General features: G+C 36.5%; 1 protein-coding gene across 1 annotated transcript in view; it reads right to left on the reverse strand.

The window, feature by feature from the left end:
• Window positions 1-19219, reverse strand: part of SLC44A5 (solute carrier family 44 member 5) — a 66429-nt gene that overhangs the window by 24347 nt on the left and 22863 nt on the right. The window contains exons 7-11 of the mRNA XM_010591187.2: window positions 8299-8430; window positions 3862-3961; window positions 1616-1708; window positions 1063-1150; window positions 280-542 (exon numbers count right to left, since the gene is read on the reverse strand). Coding sequence (XP_010589489.1) covers window positions 280-542; window positions 1063-1150; window positions 1616-1708; window positions 3862-3961; window positions 8299-8430 — 676 coding nt within the window. The remainder of the gene's footprint in view (window positions 1-279; window positions 543-1062; window positions 1151-1615; window positions 1709-3861; window positions 3962-8298; window positions 8431-19219) is intronic.

The following is a 19219-nucleotide window of genomic DNA, read 5'->3' on the forward strand; positions in this document are numbered from 1 at the left end:
GCAATGGAGTTGATAGAGCCAGGTTAATCCTTTAATTTGGTTACTCCATTACCTCTGCCCCTCTCTAGTGGCCTTACGGCATTTAGAAGGATATTGGTATGGATAGAGATGGTAAAACTGTGACTATGATACCAGGCAAAGCCAGTGGGCATCCATGGATCTTGAATCTTACCTTTGACCCATTTGTATGTTGTCACTTGAATTAATCAGCCAAGACTGAATTATAAGCACACTAAACATAACTGGAAAGATAGATGTAGGGTTCACCATAGAGCTTACCTTATGGCTCGTCCAAATGCAGTAAAGAGTGGAAATGGTGGGATGTCATCAGGTTTTTTTGTGGCCCAGTAATAAGCAGCGAAGGCACCAGCAAGGGTACACTGACCCAATGCAAGGACAAAGTTTATAAGCCAGAGAAAGGCAAATAGATTGTATAACTGAAAGATTGTGATGTATTGATGATACAGGCTCTTTCCACCATAGAAAGCAAAGTTACACATAGCCCCAGGGCAAGCTTTGTAAATTTCAGTTGTATTAAAAATCTGCACTCAGAAAAATAAAATAAAACATATAGAGAATATATTAGCTGCCATTACATCTTCCCTGCCTTCTCTTCTAGCCCCCAACTGCATGTTGTATTTTTTTCTCGATTAGCTTCTGCTATTACTCTATTTTCTACCACATCATTTTATATAATTCTTTACTGAAGAATTATATCTATAAATCTTTCATGAGTTCTATAAGATATCACATTTGCCATAATATGCTTATCTCTGTGTACCCACTACATAATTTCACATTTATAGTCTTGTCATTGACCATGCATGCTGCTTGGATGTATGATAGGACAAGGGAGATCTCAGGAAATAATTATAGTGCTTTCACTCCATTCTGCCCACTGTTCTCAGTGCTCTCCCAATACCACCTGCCCATCCCTTCCCTTCTCAGCAGTGATCCCCATCAGTGCACAGGATTTCTGTTTCAGGGTATGAACAACTGCAAGGTGTAATATAGTAGAGTTCTGTCCTGAACTAGGTAAATGAGAGAGTTTCTTTTACTTACCTCTGGGTCACAGGTTTTATTTTCATGTACACATTGCCCCCCAGGGGTTATGACTTTATATATAGGTGTCCCTGATGTAGCCAAGAAACTGAGCGATCTTGATTAAGGATAAATTATTTATCATTAGGTTGAAAATGAATGAACAAACAAGAAAAGAATGCAGATGACTCAAAAATCTATGGAGATATTAACTTCAAAAATGACCATTATTGTAATATTTTAATAGCTCATCCATTTTTCAGAACCAGATTAATGTGACCTGGGCCAGCTGTACTGAGTTGTCCCTTAAAAACAATAAAATATATAACAGCTTTATTAGATTATTGCCAAGGAGACCTACCACTATGAAGACAAAACAAAATCTACCATATGACTAATTGAGGAAAAATTCCATCAGTGTATGGAAATTTTTTAGTTTGGAAAAAAAAAATTAAGTTATTTCTTTAGGATGTTCCTAGTCCTCCCAGGTATGGAAGACACTGTGGAACAAACTCATGGCTCCAGAAGAGTAATGTGGACCCGAGGTTTAAAGTGGTCAATTACCAAAGGATACACTGCTGTCACGGCCCAGTAGGAAATGCAGATTGAGATCAAAATGAAAGTCAAAACTGGATAAATTAATGTACTGGGAATGTATCCAATAGCTCTGAAATAAAACAAAAAATTGAAATTCAAAATGATTCAGAATTATAGTTTCTCAATTAAATTGTTTTCTGTTAGAACTAGAAGTAAACCTTAGACTGAATTAGTTCTAAGAACAATGTTAGTAACCATTACCTCTCTCTCTCTCTCTCTTTTTTTTTTCCTTATCATTCTGGCATATTAGTTGGTTTTAACTTTTTTGTCAATTTCTATTTTTTAAAATAATTTATGGATAGTCTTCCAATGCTCATGTATAATTCTTGCCAAACTTTCCCCCAAACTTCTCTCTTTGGCTATTTCTGTCTGATCCACGAAGACCTGATATATTATAGTCATGAGATATCTTCCCTTTGTTTAGATTCTTAGACTCGTAGAATTGGAGAGGACCTTGAAGATCATCTATTCAACTGCAGGAATCCCTCCCTAATTCAGGAATCCCTTCTATTCTATCTTTGAAATGTGTTCACCAGCCTCTGGTGACCACATTGAATGATGGGAACTTATTTTTACATGACACTACTTATTCTATTTTCTTAACAATCAAATTATTAGAAAGTTCTTCTATAGCTGTCTGCCTGTAACTTACTTCTACCGCCTTCTGAGGAAGAGATGACCATCCTACCACCTTTCCCACATGGAAACTCTTCAAATGATTCCTTATTCTTTCCTTCTCTAGGATAATCATTTCTTTGTATTTCCTCATAGGACATGATTTATGAAATGTTCACCATCCTAGCTGCCCTGTTCCTAACTGCTCCCTTTGAAAGTCCTTTTCAGCGTATGACAGTACTTTTTGATATAGCCACTGAGAAATATGATGAAACTAGCACTACTCCTAATTTATCCTACCTTTGATATATCTCACAGTCCTTTTGCATTTGTTACCTTCTTTGCCTATTTGTGCTATGCTGTTCTCTCCTTTGTCCATATACTACCTTTAAGTGAATTTATTTAGCATTCCTAGACATTTACCTTGTATTCTCACACCTGTTTATTCCAGGTCTTATTTTCTTCTGAGCAAAATATCAACCTGTCACAGCTACAGCGGCCTTTAAGGGATCATTTTCACCAGAAGGAGAATCAAAATCCCGATTCCCCCTGAAAGACTAGCAATTAGAATTTAAGACTTTTTTCCCACAATGCTAAGCTACATACACATATTGTTAAAGACAAACAAGTTGGGCAAGTTACAGTGAATTGCACAATATCATACTATTTAAGAAATAAACCCAGTAAATCAGTAGTTTCCAATGACTAATGATAGTGCTTCAATTATCGTGGGAAGGAGAGTTTAATTCAACAAATTGCTTGTGAAGTATTTAAACCAATGGCTTTAGGCGGCATTATTATTATTATAAATGGTAATTTTATTAAAATAATCTTTAAAAATTGTTTAAAATGATTTGGTCCTTGGTCATTAACAACTTAGTTTCCATCATTCTAAATAGAGAGCATGAACTGTTGGCTTTATAGCAATGCTTTCCTTGTTTCTCTCACGAATTATTCAAGTTTATTGTCCTCAAGTGACCTTTTGGAACAGTTTGGAAGCTGTAGGTGTTATTACCTCTCAGCAAGAATTTTATGGAACATTTAATATGTCTATCTTGCAGCATTTTAAAAAATGAAAATGGCTCTGTGTATAAAGTGTCTATGAATTACAGGCTGTAGAAAGAAAATGTATAGTTTGGTGCCACTAGAAGCAATTGTCCTATTAGCAAATTTCATACAGAAATGGTAATATCACATAATTGGCTGCCTAGAATTATGGTGATTTAAAGTCCTGCAAATAATCTCAGACCAAGTATGGAAATAATATAACATATAACTAACTTTTATACAGTACTTTAGCACTTGCTTACATGTATACTATTCTGCTAACATACATTTTGTGTTCACACACACACACACAAAAGTAAGTAGACTAGGCAGGTTTTGTCATTATTTTATACTATGATACTTGAGGTTTGGGGAGATTAAAGGACTTCTCTGTGTGACCTTTTAGTAAGTGGTAGAATCCAAACTTGAAAAGTCTTTTTGAATGGAAAGCAGTATCTTTAACAATTCTTCTTAAAGGGAAAGTAGTCTGGGGCATCTATGCAATGGACAGTGAATGATTTGATTGATACACTTGATTTGAATTTCTACCCAGGGCCTTACTTGCTCCCTTCCTTCAGCAGGGCAATTGCGAGACGGATTCGGTTCCTGAGGAAGATCAGCATGATGGTGATAATTGCTTCAACGATGCAGAGGATTATCACTTAAAAAAAAAAAAAAAATCAGGTCTATGACACAAATCAGCCCAAAAAGCAAATTCAGCAAAAGTTAGGGTTGACCTTTTTAATCATTTCTGTCAATTCTGACGCTTCAAATTTAAACAGTGCTACCTTTCTGAAAATGCCAGTCTTAGAAATTCACATTCAAAACCTCCAAGAAATGCTAAGAAATCTAAATTAAAACCTTGAATTGAGCAAATTAATGGGACAGATTTCATTTCATCCATGGAAAAAGAGAGATAGAGATTTCTTTTAAGGAATTTGCTCACATTAGCTAATGATTTACATTCATAAAAATGTAGAAGGGTGTGCAAGCTGGAAACCCTGGTAAGATATTCATTTTAAAGTCTGGAGGCAGAATTCCTTCTGCCCAGGAACCCTCAGGTTTTGCTCTTAAGGTCTTCAACTGATTGGATGAGACCGCTCATCCGATTTTATTATTTTTAAATAATATTTTATTAAGTTTTTGGTGAAAGTTTACACAAGTTAGGTTTCCATTTGACAATTTCTGCACAAATTGTTCAGTGACATTAGTTACATTTATCACAATGTGCCAACATTCTCTTTAACTTTGTTCTATTCGTTCCACTTCCAGTGCTCTAATTTCCCTGCCCCCTTATCTTCTTGCCTTTGCTTCTGAGTAATTGTTGATTTTTTTGTCTCATTTTGATGGTTTTTAAGTACAGCACCAATCGTACAGGTAATATCCTTTATTTTGTGTGCTACTCTGCTGTTTCTATAAAAGGTGATCTCAGGGGATAGACTCCGTTCTAGGTTTAAAAATGTCTCAGGGTGATAGTCTCAGGGAGTCCTCTGTTCTCTACCGTTCCAGTTTGTCCAGCTTTTTTTTTTTTTTAATAAGAATTTGAGCCGTGCTCCACATTTTTATCCCATCCTAGCTGGAACCATCCATTGTGACACCAGTCAGAATGGTCAGTGGTTGTAGCTGGGCACCACCTAGTTCTGTTCTTAGGGTAGATGAGATTGTGGCTCATGTAGACTTGTTTCTTCTCTGAGCTTTTGGTTACCTTCTTACTGTCTTGCTCCTGGTGAGTAGAGACCCATAGTTGTGTCTTAGAAGGCTGATCACAAGTTTTTAAGACTCCGTACATTACTTACTTCACTAGGATGCAGATCATTATTTTTGTGAACTATTTTATGCCAGTTGACTGAGTTGTCCCATGAGGCTATGGAGCTCACTCATATTGTTGAGGGTAACCCCCTTTACATAGAGTCAACTCGTTGTAAATGTTAACCGCATCTACAAAATACCTTTACAGAAACATCTAGAGTAGTGCTTGATCCAACAACTGGCCAGCATAGCTTAGCCAAGTTGACACATAAAATTAATCATTACAGTGTGGGTCTTAAAATTGAGGAAGTGTAGCATTGCTATAACAGAATCTGGAAGAATAAATGAAACTTAATGGAAACCTAAATTAAATTCCACTTATGAAGAAATCTCTTCTGCAACATCCTTGACAGTTTCCTGCTTATGGCTGAACACTTCCAGTGATGGGGAGATCCTTATTTAATTCTATTATTATGCCACTAAGATTTGATATTACATTACACATCAGTTAATACCACCATATTAACAGAAATCAGTTAACCCAGGGGTGTGGGAGAATCTTAGTAATGTGTCATCTTGCTTCTGTGTCTTATTTTTATTAACTATGTGTTTGTGTTTTCATGCACATTCTATTCTCTTAAAACACTAACTTGAGTCCAAAATTGTGGAGTATAACCATATTAAGCTAAAATAATTATCTTCTTTGGATGAAACCAAGTAAATGTGATATACCAGAATACTTTATACCCTGAGATTGTATATCAAACTTAGATGTTTCCAAAAGTATATTTGAAACAGTTATATTAGAGAAATTTAACTAAATATAGTTTGGACATATATATCTATATGCCCATCTCATGTTTGAATGAGAGCCCTGGTTCTGGAGTGGTTAAGAGCTTGTCTGCTAACCAAAAGGTCAGCAGTTTGAATAAGAGCAAATAATAGAAACTTTTTTTCAACCCTGACAGGGCAGCTGATGTAACTCTCTAACTTTACAGAGGAGAAGACTGGGGCCTGCGATTAAGAGATGGACCCAAGTTCATGAAGTTAGTTAATGGCTGAGAGGGGAATAGAACCATTTTCTAAAATAATCCAGAACTCATCAAAATTACATATATTTTTATTTATAACTCTGCTTATTCTCAATGTTTCTGTCAGTGAGTATAATTTCACATATTGCCCTTGTCTCAGGTGCCTTGAATTTTTTCAAATACAGACATGTAACTAATTAATCTCTGATAAATGGATTATAAAAGCTAAGGCTCATTTGAGGAAAGATTAATATTGCTAGATTTGAAAAGAAAAGGAAGTTCTTTATTTCCCTGAAAGTATTCTCTTAATTTTTCCAATGGCAGATTCTGGTGATCTTAATGATTTTTGTGTGAAAGGCCCTTAAGAGACAACAGTGGGGTGACCACAATATCTGTAACTAAAAATCCACCTGAGAGTAAAACCAGAGGTTTCAATACATAATGGGTGAGATAAGATATCTTTAGAAATAACAGATAACAGTAAGTAGATGGTTGATGAGATATGGAATCACTCAAATTCAGGAATGTAATTCCCAGGATGCCTGAATTATGTAATTAAAAGGAAAAAGCCATTAATGAAACAATTCTGCAACGTATTTGAAGAAATAGTATGTTAAGTGAAGGGAACCAGTCTGCATGAGAGCTAGAGATGGGGAAGACAAAGAGCAAGAATTTACCGTTTTGATCTAGTACTATCCAAAAAAAAAAAAAAAAAGAGAAAAACTGAATCTGGCTGGTATAGGTAATCTAGCAGGGGCTTCTGTGCAGCAGAGCTAAGTCATCAAGGTTGGCATCAGCTATCCAAGCCCTTTTGCTAAAAAAGCTTTTCATTGGTAATCGTGCTTTGCATATACTTTGATTCCTCAAAAGGCTTCTAGCTGGGATATATCCTCATTTTGGTCACAAAGAGTATCCTCATGGTGTAAACAAATGAAATGGCACTGTAGTGAAATAATGTAAATGTTTGTTTATGGCAAGCCTGACCTTGAAAGCCTAATGTCTTTTGGATGGAATGGTAAAATCAAGTTTTTTAATTTGTTTGAACAGCCGCCCTCTTGGCTGGTAGTCAAATGCTTAACTGTTTGTACTACCCAGGGTTTTAAATTTATGAAGGTGGAAACCATACTTGGAATCATGATGTTCCGTGAAGTTATTGCTGCCTTTGAGGCTCTTTCTGGGTTCCTGACTAGAATGTCTCGCCTGGCTCTCTAACTGCAACAATATGAAGATGATTTTTTTTTTAAAGCAACATGTAATTAAAGATTATTTTTAAAGTCTTGTTTAAAGAATATGAATCCTGTGAATGCAAGGAATATTATGACAAAACGATTTTTGTTGTTAGGTGCTTTCAAGTTGGTTCCAACTCATAATGACCCTATAGGACAGAGTAGAACTGCCCCATACAGTTTCCAAGGAGTGCCTGGTGAATTCAAACCTTTTGGTTAGCCACCATAGCTCTTAACAACTATGCCTCCAGGGCTCTATTCTAGAAAACCATTCTAGAAATATAGAATTAAAGCCATCTCTGAAATCATCTTGCTTTTAAAAATTTGTTGATATGAACCTAAACCAATTCAATAGTTTGAATAAACACTTTAAAAATGTAAATTTGAGTTATTTATTAATTCCAATTCCTATAACAAAGAGTTTAAAAGTCTTTATTATGAAACAAATTGTTTTGATTTTTTTTACCTATTTAAAAACAAGTTTGAAAAATCAAGTGTTTATTTCTTTTTAAAAATCTTCCTTGGATATCAGGTTAATGATTATAAATATTCACACCCAAACCATTTTAAATTGAAGGCAAATAGTTCAAGATTATTGCAAAATAATATTTTTTTAGATTATGTAATAAATTCCCCTCAGTGACTTTTCCATTTATGGTATCTAGTAGGAATATGGAAACCCTGGTGGCATAGTGGTTAAGGGCTACAGCTGCTAACCAAAAGGTCAGAAGTTTGAATCCACTAGGTGCTCCTTGGAAACTGTGTGGGGCAATTCTACTCTGTCCTATAGGGTCACTATGAGTTGGAATCGACTCGATGGCAAGTTTGGTTTGGGTGAGTAGTAGGAATATAGGCACATTTAGCTTTAATGACAGTAATGGTAAATGCATTTAACAGATTTCACCAACTCAAGCTTTCCTTTAGACACACACACACACAAATACTTTCTCATTTCTACAATTTTAACAAAATTAGTTTTAAAACCCACTCACTAAATGTGAACCATGTTTGTTTCAGTTCAAAGTAGATGCTGAGATCAGTCTGAATCCCGATGTCATATATAGTTAATTCAGAAGTTGAGCTTGCCTGAAGTTTTTGGTACTCTCGGTAACAGTGCCATATTCCTTAAAAAGAAAACAAAAATGGGCTCATACAAAATGTTATTTTCTGAATTAGAAGCTATACATTTATCACACGTATCTTCATGAAAGTGATTACCACGGTAATTTCTACAAGGGCAGGATTCATATTCACATAATAAATATTTTATTTGGACCTAGTAGTCTAAGTGTGCTACTGCATTTAATGTAAATGTATTTAGCATTTATCTGGATAACTGGAGGAACATCTAGCTTTACAAGTCCTTTTGACTAGAAACAACCTTAATGTCCATCAATAGGGGCTGGTTAAATAAATCATGGTTTGTAAATTATTTGTAAAGTAGAATACTATATTACCATAAAAAGAGAAGAAAGCTTAGTGATAGTGAGTGATCGGTATTTGTTAACTGAAGAAAGCAAGGTATAAAATGGCATGAAAGTATGCTACAGTTTGTATAATAGGAAGTAAAAAGAATGTTTATATATGTTTGCTTGTATACACATACAGTATTTCTGGAAAAATATATAAGAAACTTTTTTTTTTTTATTTTTTTTAAATCTCCAGGGAAGGAAATTTGGTGGCCAGGGAATTAGGGATGAGAGGTCATTTTTCACTGTATAAAATTTATACCTTTTGATATTTGAATTACAGGAATATATGTAACTTATTTAAAAAAATTAAAAATACCTATTAAATTGGAGAAAAAAGTCCTTTTGAAAAATTTTCAATGGTAAAATCAAGTCTTGTTAGAATTACCTAAAAGCATGTTCTTATTAAAGATTGTGCTCAGGCATGGCAAACATGGACTTGCTATATTTTCCACAAGACTCTGTATTTCAGACTTTATAATGAGTTTTTACATGCGCTAGAGGGAGTGAGAGTAAACATAAAGTTAACAGGTCTATTTATCTTCATGACCAATGAGTTTGGTTTAGGTATTAGAAATGTTCCAGCAATAATGAAGACACCTGCTTTTAAAAGCCCTAACTGCAAAATAACGGGTGTTTCGTAGATATGAGGTGAGAGGGTGAGGCCCACGGAGAGAGATACAAGAGTAGAATAGAAAGGACATTTGTTTCTCTTAAAGGATGTAAGAGAAATCTCTTTCAGATGCTGCTTTCCGAATGTATTTTTAAAAAATTATTTAAAATATGTTCTACAGAATATTTGATGCCTACAAAATATATGTATTGCAGATGTAGGTTATGAAGCATATAGTGAAATAAAGTCATGTGAATACAACACTCAGCATAAGATCCTATGATTTTTGCCTCTGAGATCTTCTTCCCTATCACATACTCCCCTGCCTCCCTCTGCCAATGAACAGCTATTCTGAATTTTGCGTATATCATTTCCTTATTTTAATTGTTTTATAATACTTGAATGTCACAATAAAATACATTATTTAATTTTGCTTGTTTTTGAGCTTTATAAAAATGTAAGACTACTACTGTATGTAGCTTTAAGTAGTTTATAGAAGACTCCTGCTGTAGGTAGTTTTCTGCAACTTAATTTTTCACTCAATATTTTGTTTCTGAGATTCTTGCACATATTGGCACATAACCATAATTAAAAAAAAATTCACTGTTTATGATATTTCATTGGTGTGAACATTCCACAATTTCTTGTCCTCTCTATTGTTATAGCTTCTTAACAAGTCTTCCTGCTTCTGCCCTTCCCTGGGTACGGTTGATTCTCAGATTTATCTGGTTAATTATATAAGCACACCATTTCACCCCTCTGGGCAAAACCCTTCCATAGCTTCTCATCTCAAGTCAAAGTCTTTGTAAAGGCCTATAAAACCCAATACCATCTCACCTCCTCCTCACCTCTACTACTTTTTGACCTTGCCTCTCTACGCTCTCTGCTCCAGGCACACTGGCCTCCTTGCTGTTTTTTGTACATTGAAGACATGCCCTTACCTCAGGGTCTTTGCAGCTGCTGTCCCTCTATCTGGAATTCTGTTCCCCTAGAAAGCCATAGAAAGCCATATAGCTTACTTTCTTACCTTTGCTTAAATGTTAACTTCTCAGTGAGGCTTCCTTAATCATCTACTTAAACTTGCAACTCCCTTGCTGTCAACACTCCTTGTCCCTCTTCCTTCCCTTATTTTTTTCTTTTTGGTGGTTATTATCAATTGACATGCTATATATTTTACTTATTTATTTTGTTTATGGTCTGTCTTCCCTTTCTCCCATGAAATATAAGCTCCATGAGAGCAGGGATTTTTGTCTGTTCTATTTTTTTGCTATATGGATTAAATGCTCAGTGTGTACACAGGCATACCTCAGAGATATTGCAGGTTCCATTCCAGACCACAGAAATAAAGCGAGTGCCGCAATAAAGGGAGTGACACAAATTTTTTGGCTTCCTAGTATACATAAATGTTGTTTACACTATTCTGTAGTCTATCAAGTGTGCCAAACCAAAAACCAAACCTGTTGCTGTTGAGTCGATATTGACTCATAGCAACCCTATAGGACAGAGTAGAACTGCCCCATAGAGTTTCTAAGGAGTGCCTGGTAGATTAAAACTGCCGACCTTTCGGTTAGCAGCCATAGGTCTTAAACACTATGCGACCACAGTTTCCATTAAGTGTCCATTATGTCTAAAACACAATGCACATACCTTAATTAAAAAATACTTTATTGCTGCCTTTAGCGTCACGGTTTCATTGTTTATTTTAGACAATTGGTCTAATATTATTGTTTGCACTTCTATTCTACCTCCTAGTTTGCTGTACGGTACCTGAGATCTTAAAAACCACACGATGCTCAGCTACCATTATTGCACATTTTTGATCAAAGATTCTATAGTAAGATCATGATCCAAAGGAGGGAACCATGAAAAAGTTGTAATTCTCCTGAAATTCAGATTTCTGGCTTTCATGGAGGTTAGGGTAACCCATATAGGCCATCACCTTTGGGTGTCCTTTGAACCTCAAGTTTTGAGGAAAAAACTGGTTCCTGCCACTTTTAAGTCAAACAGTGGTCCAGATAAACTATAAGACCGTTTTGCTCTGGGCATTGTGATTTTGAAGATTCTGGTCTGTTTTGGGAAATTGACTCCAAAGATCAGACTGAGAGCTATGTTTAGGGTAAATCAGCAATTATTATAACTGGCCTTTAAGACAGTGTCATATGAAATACCTGTCTAATGTTTGTAATCAAACTGTTAACCCCTTACTATGCGGAAATTTATGTATCTTAAAGAGACCAGGTTCTCAGAGGAGATTGACCTCATGGCGCAGACTCCATTTTGTCTTGGGTTCCACTTCTGCTTCTGAGAAAGTGACCCATGACTGTTAATAGGTAAACCAAAGAGGGCAGCTTGCCCTTAGGAAGAACACTTAGAATGTTCTAAAGAGATTAAGTGGTGACCTCCAACAGGAGGTCAATCCTGTATTATCTTGCTAATCATGTATTCAATAATGAACATTTGGTTGGTCACCATCAGGAATAAATACATGGACTAGATCACTATTGCAAAAAAAAAAATTTTTTTTCGAGGAGTATTAATATTCTTAGTCTGTATCTTGATAGTATTAAGCATAATAAAACTTATCTTCTATTGTCTTACACACTTAAAAGGCAAAAGAAGGTCTCAGGCTAAAATGTTGGTGTACACTGAGCCTGCTCACTTTGGCAATGAAATTGATGAGAACATCACTCGTAGTTAAGATCCTGGTGAAGAACCAGATGGTATCTGGTGAAAAACCAGCACCATGAGTATAAAGAGCCTGCCATGGCTACCATCTAGGAGCTCAACCAAGTCTGGGTATTGTTCATCGATGTGTTATCTCCAATCTCCAATCAAAAGGAGGGAATGATTTAAGGGATAATATTGTAGCCATTATTCCCTACCCTTAAGCATAGAGAATGTGACCCAGCTGCAGCTGTACTCACAAGGATTCACAAGAACACATCAACCGGGCCCTGAGATAAAAAGACAATAGCTAGGACAGTCTTGGAATACATCTTTTAGGGAAGCCTTCACATAAACTAATAAAAACAGGTCACAAAAGACCCACATACTTTCCACTCTTATCTTTTTCTTTTAGCATTTAGCAAATAGTAAGATATGTTGGACGGATGAAGACCCTCGTGACTGTCATTACTGAAACCTGTACCAGTGAGAGTTAGAATCAACTTCTTCCAAACTCCTGTTAATGTTGATATTTTGAACTCCTCCCATGAGCTATGAATGTTCTTAATAGTATCTGGAATGGTGACTCCTTTCCAAACGGTTTTCAATTTACTTTGCCCAGATCCATCAGTGGAACCATTATCTTTGGCAGCTATACCTGTTGCCGTACAGACTTATGAAATGCATTTCTTAAATAATAAGACTTGGAAGTTGAAATTACTCCTAGATCCATAGGCTGCAGAATGGATGTTGTGTTAGCAGGCATGAAAACAGCACTAATCTCCTTGTGTATCTCCAACAGAGCTCTTGGGTGACCATGTGCATTGTCTATGAGCAGTAATATTTTGAAAGGAATCATTTTTTTGAGCAGCAGTTCTCAACACTGGGCTTAAAATATTCAGTAAACCATGTTGTAAACAGATGTGCTGTCATCCAGGCTTTGTTGTTCCATTTATAGAGCACAGGCAGAGTAGTTTTAGTATAATTCTTAAGGGCCCTAGAATTTTAGGAACGGTAAACAAGCATTAGCTTCAGCTTAAAGTCACAAGCTGCATTAGCCCCTAACGAGAGAATCAGTCTGTCCTTTGAAGCTTTGAAGCCAGGCATTGCCTTCTCTTCTCTAGCTATGAAAGTCTTAGATGGTACCTTCTCCCAATATAAGGCTGTTTTGTCTACATTGAAACACCTGTTGTTCAGTGTAGATATCTTCATCAATTATCTTTGCTAGATCTTCTGGATAATGTGCTGCAGTTTCTTCTGCAGCTTCCTCACCTCTCTTAGCCTTCATAGAATTGAAGAGAGTTAGGGCCTTGCTCTGGATTAGGCTTCGGCTTAAGGGAATATTGTGGCTGGTTTGATCTTCTATCCAGACCACTAAAACTTTCTCCATATCAGGAATAATGCTGTTTTGCTTTCTTATCATTCGTGTGTTCTTTCAAGAACTTTTCCTCTGCATTTACAGCTCGGTTAAGTGGTGCAAGAGGCCTAGCTTTCACCGTATATCGGCCTTCCTCACTAAACTTTCTCACAAGATTTTGATTTAAAGTAAGAGATGTGTGACTTTTCTTTCACTTGAGTACTTAGAGGTCATTGTAGGATTATTAATTGGCCTAATTTCAGTATTGCTGTTCATCAGGGAATAGGGAGGTCTGAGGAGAGGCAGAGGGATGAGGGAATGGTTGATAGAGCAGTCACAACACACACAACATTCATTGATTAAGTTTGCCATTTTATATAGGCAGAGTTCATAGCACCCCAAAACAATTACAACAGTAACATCAAACATCACTGATAACACATTGCCATAACAGATACAGTAATAATGGAAAATTTGAAATATCATGAGAATCATCAAAATGTGATGCAGAGACACAAAGTGAACACGAGCTGTTGGAAAAATGGTGCCAGTAGAATTGCTTGATGCAGGGTTGCCACAAACCTTCAGTTTCGAAAAAACATAGAATCTTTGAAGCACAATAAAATGAGGCACAATAAAGCAAGGTAAGTCTGTAAAATGAATGGGTGGGCATATAAATTGTTTCCAGTATTTTTCTATTACAAATAGTGTTGCCATGAATATTCTTGTATATGGTCTGGGGTACATACATGCAAAAGTTTCTTTTCTTACTTTATTATGTGAAAGTTTACATCGTGAATTAGTTTTTCCTTCAAAAATTTATACAGAAATTGCTTTGTGACATTGGTTACAATTCCCACAATGTGTTAGCATTCTTCCCCTTTTCCTTTTCACCCTGGATTCTCCTTGTCCATTTGTCCAGTTTTCCTGTTCCTTCCTGCCTTCTTGTCTTTGCCTTTGGGCAGGTGCTGCCCATTTGGTCTGGTATACTTGATTGAATTAAGAAGCACGCTCCTCATGTGTGTTATTGTTTGTATTATAGGCCCGTCTAATCTTAGGCTGAAAGGTGGACTTCAGGAGTGACTTCAGTTCTGAGTTTCCAGGGTGCCGGGGTTCATAGTCTCAAAGGTTCCTCCAGGCTCTGTCAGACCAATAGGTCTGGTCTTTTTTTTGTGAATTTGAATTTTGTTCTACATTCTTCTCCCTGTCTGTCTAGGACCCCGTATTGTGATCCCTGTCAGAGCGGTCAGTGGTGGTAGCTAGGAAACATCTAGTTCTCCTGGGATTAGGCTGGTAGAGGCTGTTGTTCATGTGGCCCATTAGTCCTTTGGACTAATATTTTCCTTGTGTCTTTTTCTTCATTCTCCTTTGTCCCAAATATGATGGAACTACTAGGTGCATCTTACATGTCCACTTGCAAGCTTTGAAGACCCCAGACACTACTCACCAAAGTAGGATGTAGAACATTTTCTTTATGAACTACGTTATGCCAATTGACTAACATGTCCCCTGATAGCATGATCTTCAGCCCTCAGCTCCAGTAACTGGGTCCCTCAAGGTGTTTGAATGTGCCTAGATAGCTTCTATGACTTTGCCTTGATCAAGTTGTGCTGCCTTCCCCTATATAGTGTGTTGTCTTTCCCTTCACTTAAGTTAACTTGTCTACTATCTAATGATTTTCCCTCTCCACCCTCCCTTCCATCATAACAAAGATTGTTTTTTTCTGTGTGTAATCCTTTTCTTGTTTTTTATAATAGTGCTCTCATACAATATTAGTCCTTTTGTGATTGACTTATTTCACTCAGCATAATATCCTCTACATTCATCCATGTTGTGAGATGTTTCTCGGATTTATCATTGTTCTTTATCGTTGCATAATATCCCACTGTATGTATCATAATTTGTTTATCCATTCATCTGTTGATGGACACCCAGGTTGTTTCCATCATTTTGCTATTGTGAATAGTGCTGCTATGAAAATGGATGTGCATACATCTATTCATGTGACTGCACTTATTTCTATAGGATATAGTCCCAGGAGTGAGATTGCTGGATTGTATGGTATTTCTATCTCTAGCTTGTTAAGGAGGCACCATAGCAATTTCCATAGTGATTGTACCATTTTACATTCCCACTAGCACTGCATAAGAGTTTCAATCTCCCTGCAACCTCTCCAACATTTGATATTTTCTATTTTTTTTTTCTGATTAGTGCCAGTAATGTCAGGGCAAGACCATATCTCATTGTAGTTTTGATTTGCATTTCTCTAATGGCTTATGATCAATTTCTTCATGGGCTGTTAGCTGCCTGAATGTCTTCTTTGGTGAAGTGTCTGTTCCTATCCTTTGCCTGTTTTTTAATTGGGTTATTTGTCTTTTTGTTGCTGAGGTGTTGAAGTATTCTATAGATTTTAGAGATTAGACCTTGTTGAATATGTCATAGCCATAGTTCTTTCCTAGTCTGTAGGTTCTCCTTTTACTCTTTGGTGATCTCTTGTGATGAGCATAAGTATTTAATTTTTAGGAGCTCCCAGTTATCTAGTTTATCTTCTGGTGTATGCACATCATTAGTTATGGTTTGTCTTCTCCTTATGCCATGTATTAGTGCCCCTTGTTCCTATTTTTTTCTTCCATGATCTTTATTGTTTTAGGTTTTATATTAGGTTTTTGGTCCATTTTGAGTTAGTTTTTATATATGGTGTGAAGTATGGGTCCTGTTTAATTTTTTTTTTTTACAGATGTACATCCAGTTTTGCCAGCACCATTTGTTAAAAAGACTGTCTTTTCCCCATTTAATGGACTTTGGTCCTTTGTAAAAGATCAGCTGACCATAGATGGATGGATTTATATTTGGGTTCTCTATTCTGTTCTATTGGCCTATGTGTCTGTCGTTGTATAAATACCAGGCTGTTTTGACTGTTTTTGGCTGTATAGTAGGTTTGAAGATCAGGTAGTGTGAGGCCTCCTACTTTGTCCTTTTTCTTCAAAAATGCTTTGCTTTTCTGGGGCCTCTATGCAAAAGTTTAAGGGTGTACGCCTAGGAGTGGAATTATTAGATTGTATGGTAATTGTTCAACTTTTGAGATAATGCTGTATTTTTCAAGGAGGTGTCCCAGGGTACTCACTCAAAAGCATGTATAAAAATTCTTATAGATCCACATCCTTGCCAATGTTTGGTATTAGCAAGACTTGTTAATTTCTGCCCATATGGCAGGCATGAAATGGTATTACATTGTGGTTCTAATTTTCATTTCTCAGCTAAGTGATGAAATTGAGCTCTTTTCCTGTGCTTATTTACCATTCTTATTTACTTTTCTGTGAAATAGCTGTTCATGCCATTTAGACATTCTTCTTGTTATTGTTTGTTGCCATCGAGTTGATTCCAACTCAATGGCAACCACATGTGTGCGGAGTAAACTGCTCCATAAGGTTTTCAAGGCTGTGATTTTTTGGAAGAGCCTCTGCATGGGTTCAAACAGCCAGCCTTTCGGCTAGCAGTCTAGCACTTAACCATTTGTACCACCCAGGGAGTCCTATTCTCAAATTACTCGCAGTATAATATAGAACAGGAGCTTTGAATCAAGGCTGACAGGGTAAGACTCATAGCTTTTTACTTACTAGCTATATATCGTTGAAAGTTATTTAACCACTCTGTTCCTCAGCTTTTTCCCCCTCATTTCCACTAGCTAACTCCATTGCTTCCTTCAAGTATTTTCTTAGATCTCTTCTCCAAAAGGCTTACCTGATTAATACTACGATTTTCACCCTTCTGCTTACCATGGCACTCTCAGTCCTCCCTTATCTGCTGTACTTTTTCTTTTTCCATAGAAACTGTCACCTTCTAATATATCATTTACTTAGACTACAAGCATCAAGAGAGCAGGGACCTTTAATTGCGTGTTTACTGTTGTATCTCAAAAGATTATGTACGATAGTGCTGACACAGTAGCTGCTCAATAGACATTTGTTGAATAAATCAATGTACGAATAGATAAGAATTTCTATTCTTTTACTCTCCTTGGCATAATTAGAGCTTCCTGTATCTGTGGATTCATTTTTTCTCAGCCAAAAACTATCAAATATGGCTGACATAGGTTAGAAGGTTCTAAACTAGCCTCTATCTCTCTTAACTACATGATCATATTTCTGTCTCCTTGTCACGTTCTACTGTATTTTGGATATTACTTCAGGTTCATTTTTCAGTTCATTAAATCTATTTTTCTGTTTAAGTTTATTTTATTTTTTATCTCAACAATCATATCTTTTACTTTTAAGCATTCTGTTTGGTTCATCTTCATATTTTTGTGACTATTTTTAATTCTTTAAATATTTTATACATGGCATTTCATCTTATATATCTGTTATTTCCAACATCTGAATTTTTTTGAGACCTCAATCTGTTGTTTATAGTTTCTGTTGATTCTCATGTTTGACTATTGCTTTGCATCTTTAATTGTGACTCATACTTTGTTGAGTTTTAATCTGTAGAGACCGAAAAAAAAAAGCACCCTTAATTTAGATTACTAAGTAGAGACCTAGTAGTCTAAATTAAGGGTGTTTTGATTCAGAGGGGATTTACATTTGTTTTGCTGGGAGCCAAACTACTACCAAACTGGGGCCACCTTAGGCATTTTCCAGGATCCTAGGCTTTCTCCAAGAGTTACAGATCTGATCCCCTACTCAGCTGCTGGCTCAGGTCTTAGACTCCTGATTCCAGTATTAGTATGGTCAACTCAGCATTTCATATGTGCTTCCTGCTCATACCAATTGGATTTAAGCTCATGGCTTTAAAATATTTTTCCTTTTGGAGATATTTCTTGCAAACTCATAAAAACAATACAATACAGTGTGATGCAACATAATACAATATTATTCTTCATGTCATTGTTTTGTAGCAAGAAAGGCCCTTCAGACTGTTTAGTTCCCTCATACTGGTGGATGTGGAAGTCTCAGCAGCATTTTTCGATTTATTTTTCTTTTCCTTTCTCTCTTCTGCCCGACAAAAACCAAACCAACCCTAGTGCTGTCGAGTCGATTCTGACTCATAGCGACCCTATAGGACAGAGTAGAACTGCCCCATAGAGTTTCCAAGGAGAGCCTGGCGGGTTTGAACTGCCGACCCTTTGGTTAGCAGCTGTAGCACTTAACCACTGCACCACCGAGGTTTCCTCTTCTGCCCTAGATTATTTTAAAACTATGACCCCTTGGTTTAAAGTCCTCTTTCCTTAATAATAATACTGCAACAACAACAATAGATACTATTTACTGAACATTTACCATGTGCAAGGCAGTTTTCTAAGTACTTTATGTACATTATTTTGTTTAAAACTCACAGATTTCTATTGCATAAATAAGGAAACTGAATTCGAGGGATTTTGTCCTTGTAGAGGATCACATAGTTAATATGTGGTGAACCTGAGACTGCACCTTATACATTCTCCAAATCCATGCTCATAGCCTCAGTGTTATATGGCCTCTCCTGTGTACTTCTTAACTTGTTCTGGTCGGTGAGAATTGTTCCACTGCTGAAATGGGCACTGGACAACATATAGCCTGGCTTTTTCTTTGCTCCACATGACACTTTCACCTTGTTCTTTGCCCTAGTGTTTGGCTGCTGTCATTCGGAAATGGTGGTTTCCTAGTGCCCATGATAGCAGAAAGTCAGCTGCCCAAGAAAGTAGCAGAGGTCAGTTATATGTAGTCTTATTTACTTAGACTTCCCAACCTAGTTCCACATTTCTTCACCCAATGAATAGCTTCAAGCTTCCTTGCCACACTATTAATTGCTGAGTCAGCATCACTTAGAGAGTA

This window comes from Loxodonta africana, chromosome 3, assembly GCF_030014295.1.
Source record: "Loxodonta africana isolate mLoxAfr1 chromosome 3, mLoxAfr1.hap2, whole genome shotgun sequence".
Taxonomy (NCBI): Eukaryota; Metazoa; Chordata; class Mammalia; order Proboscidea; family Elephantidae; genus Loxodonta; species Loxodonta africana.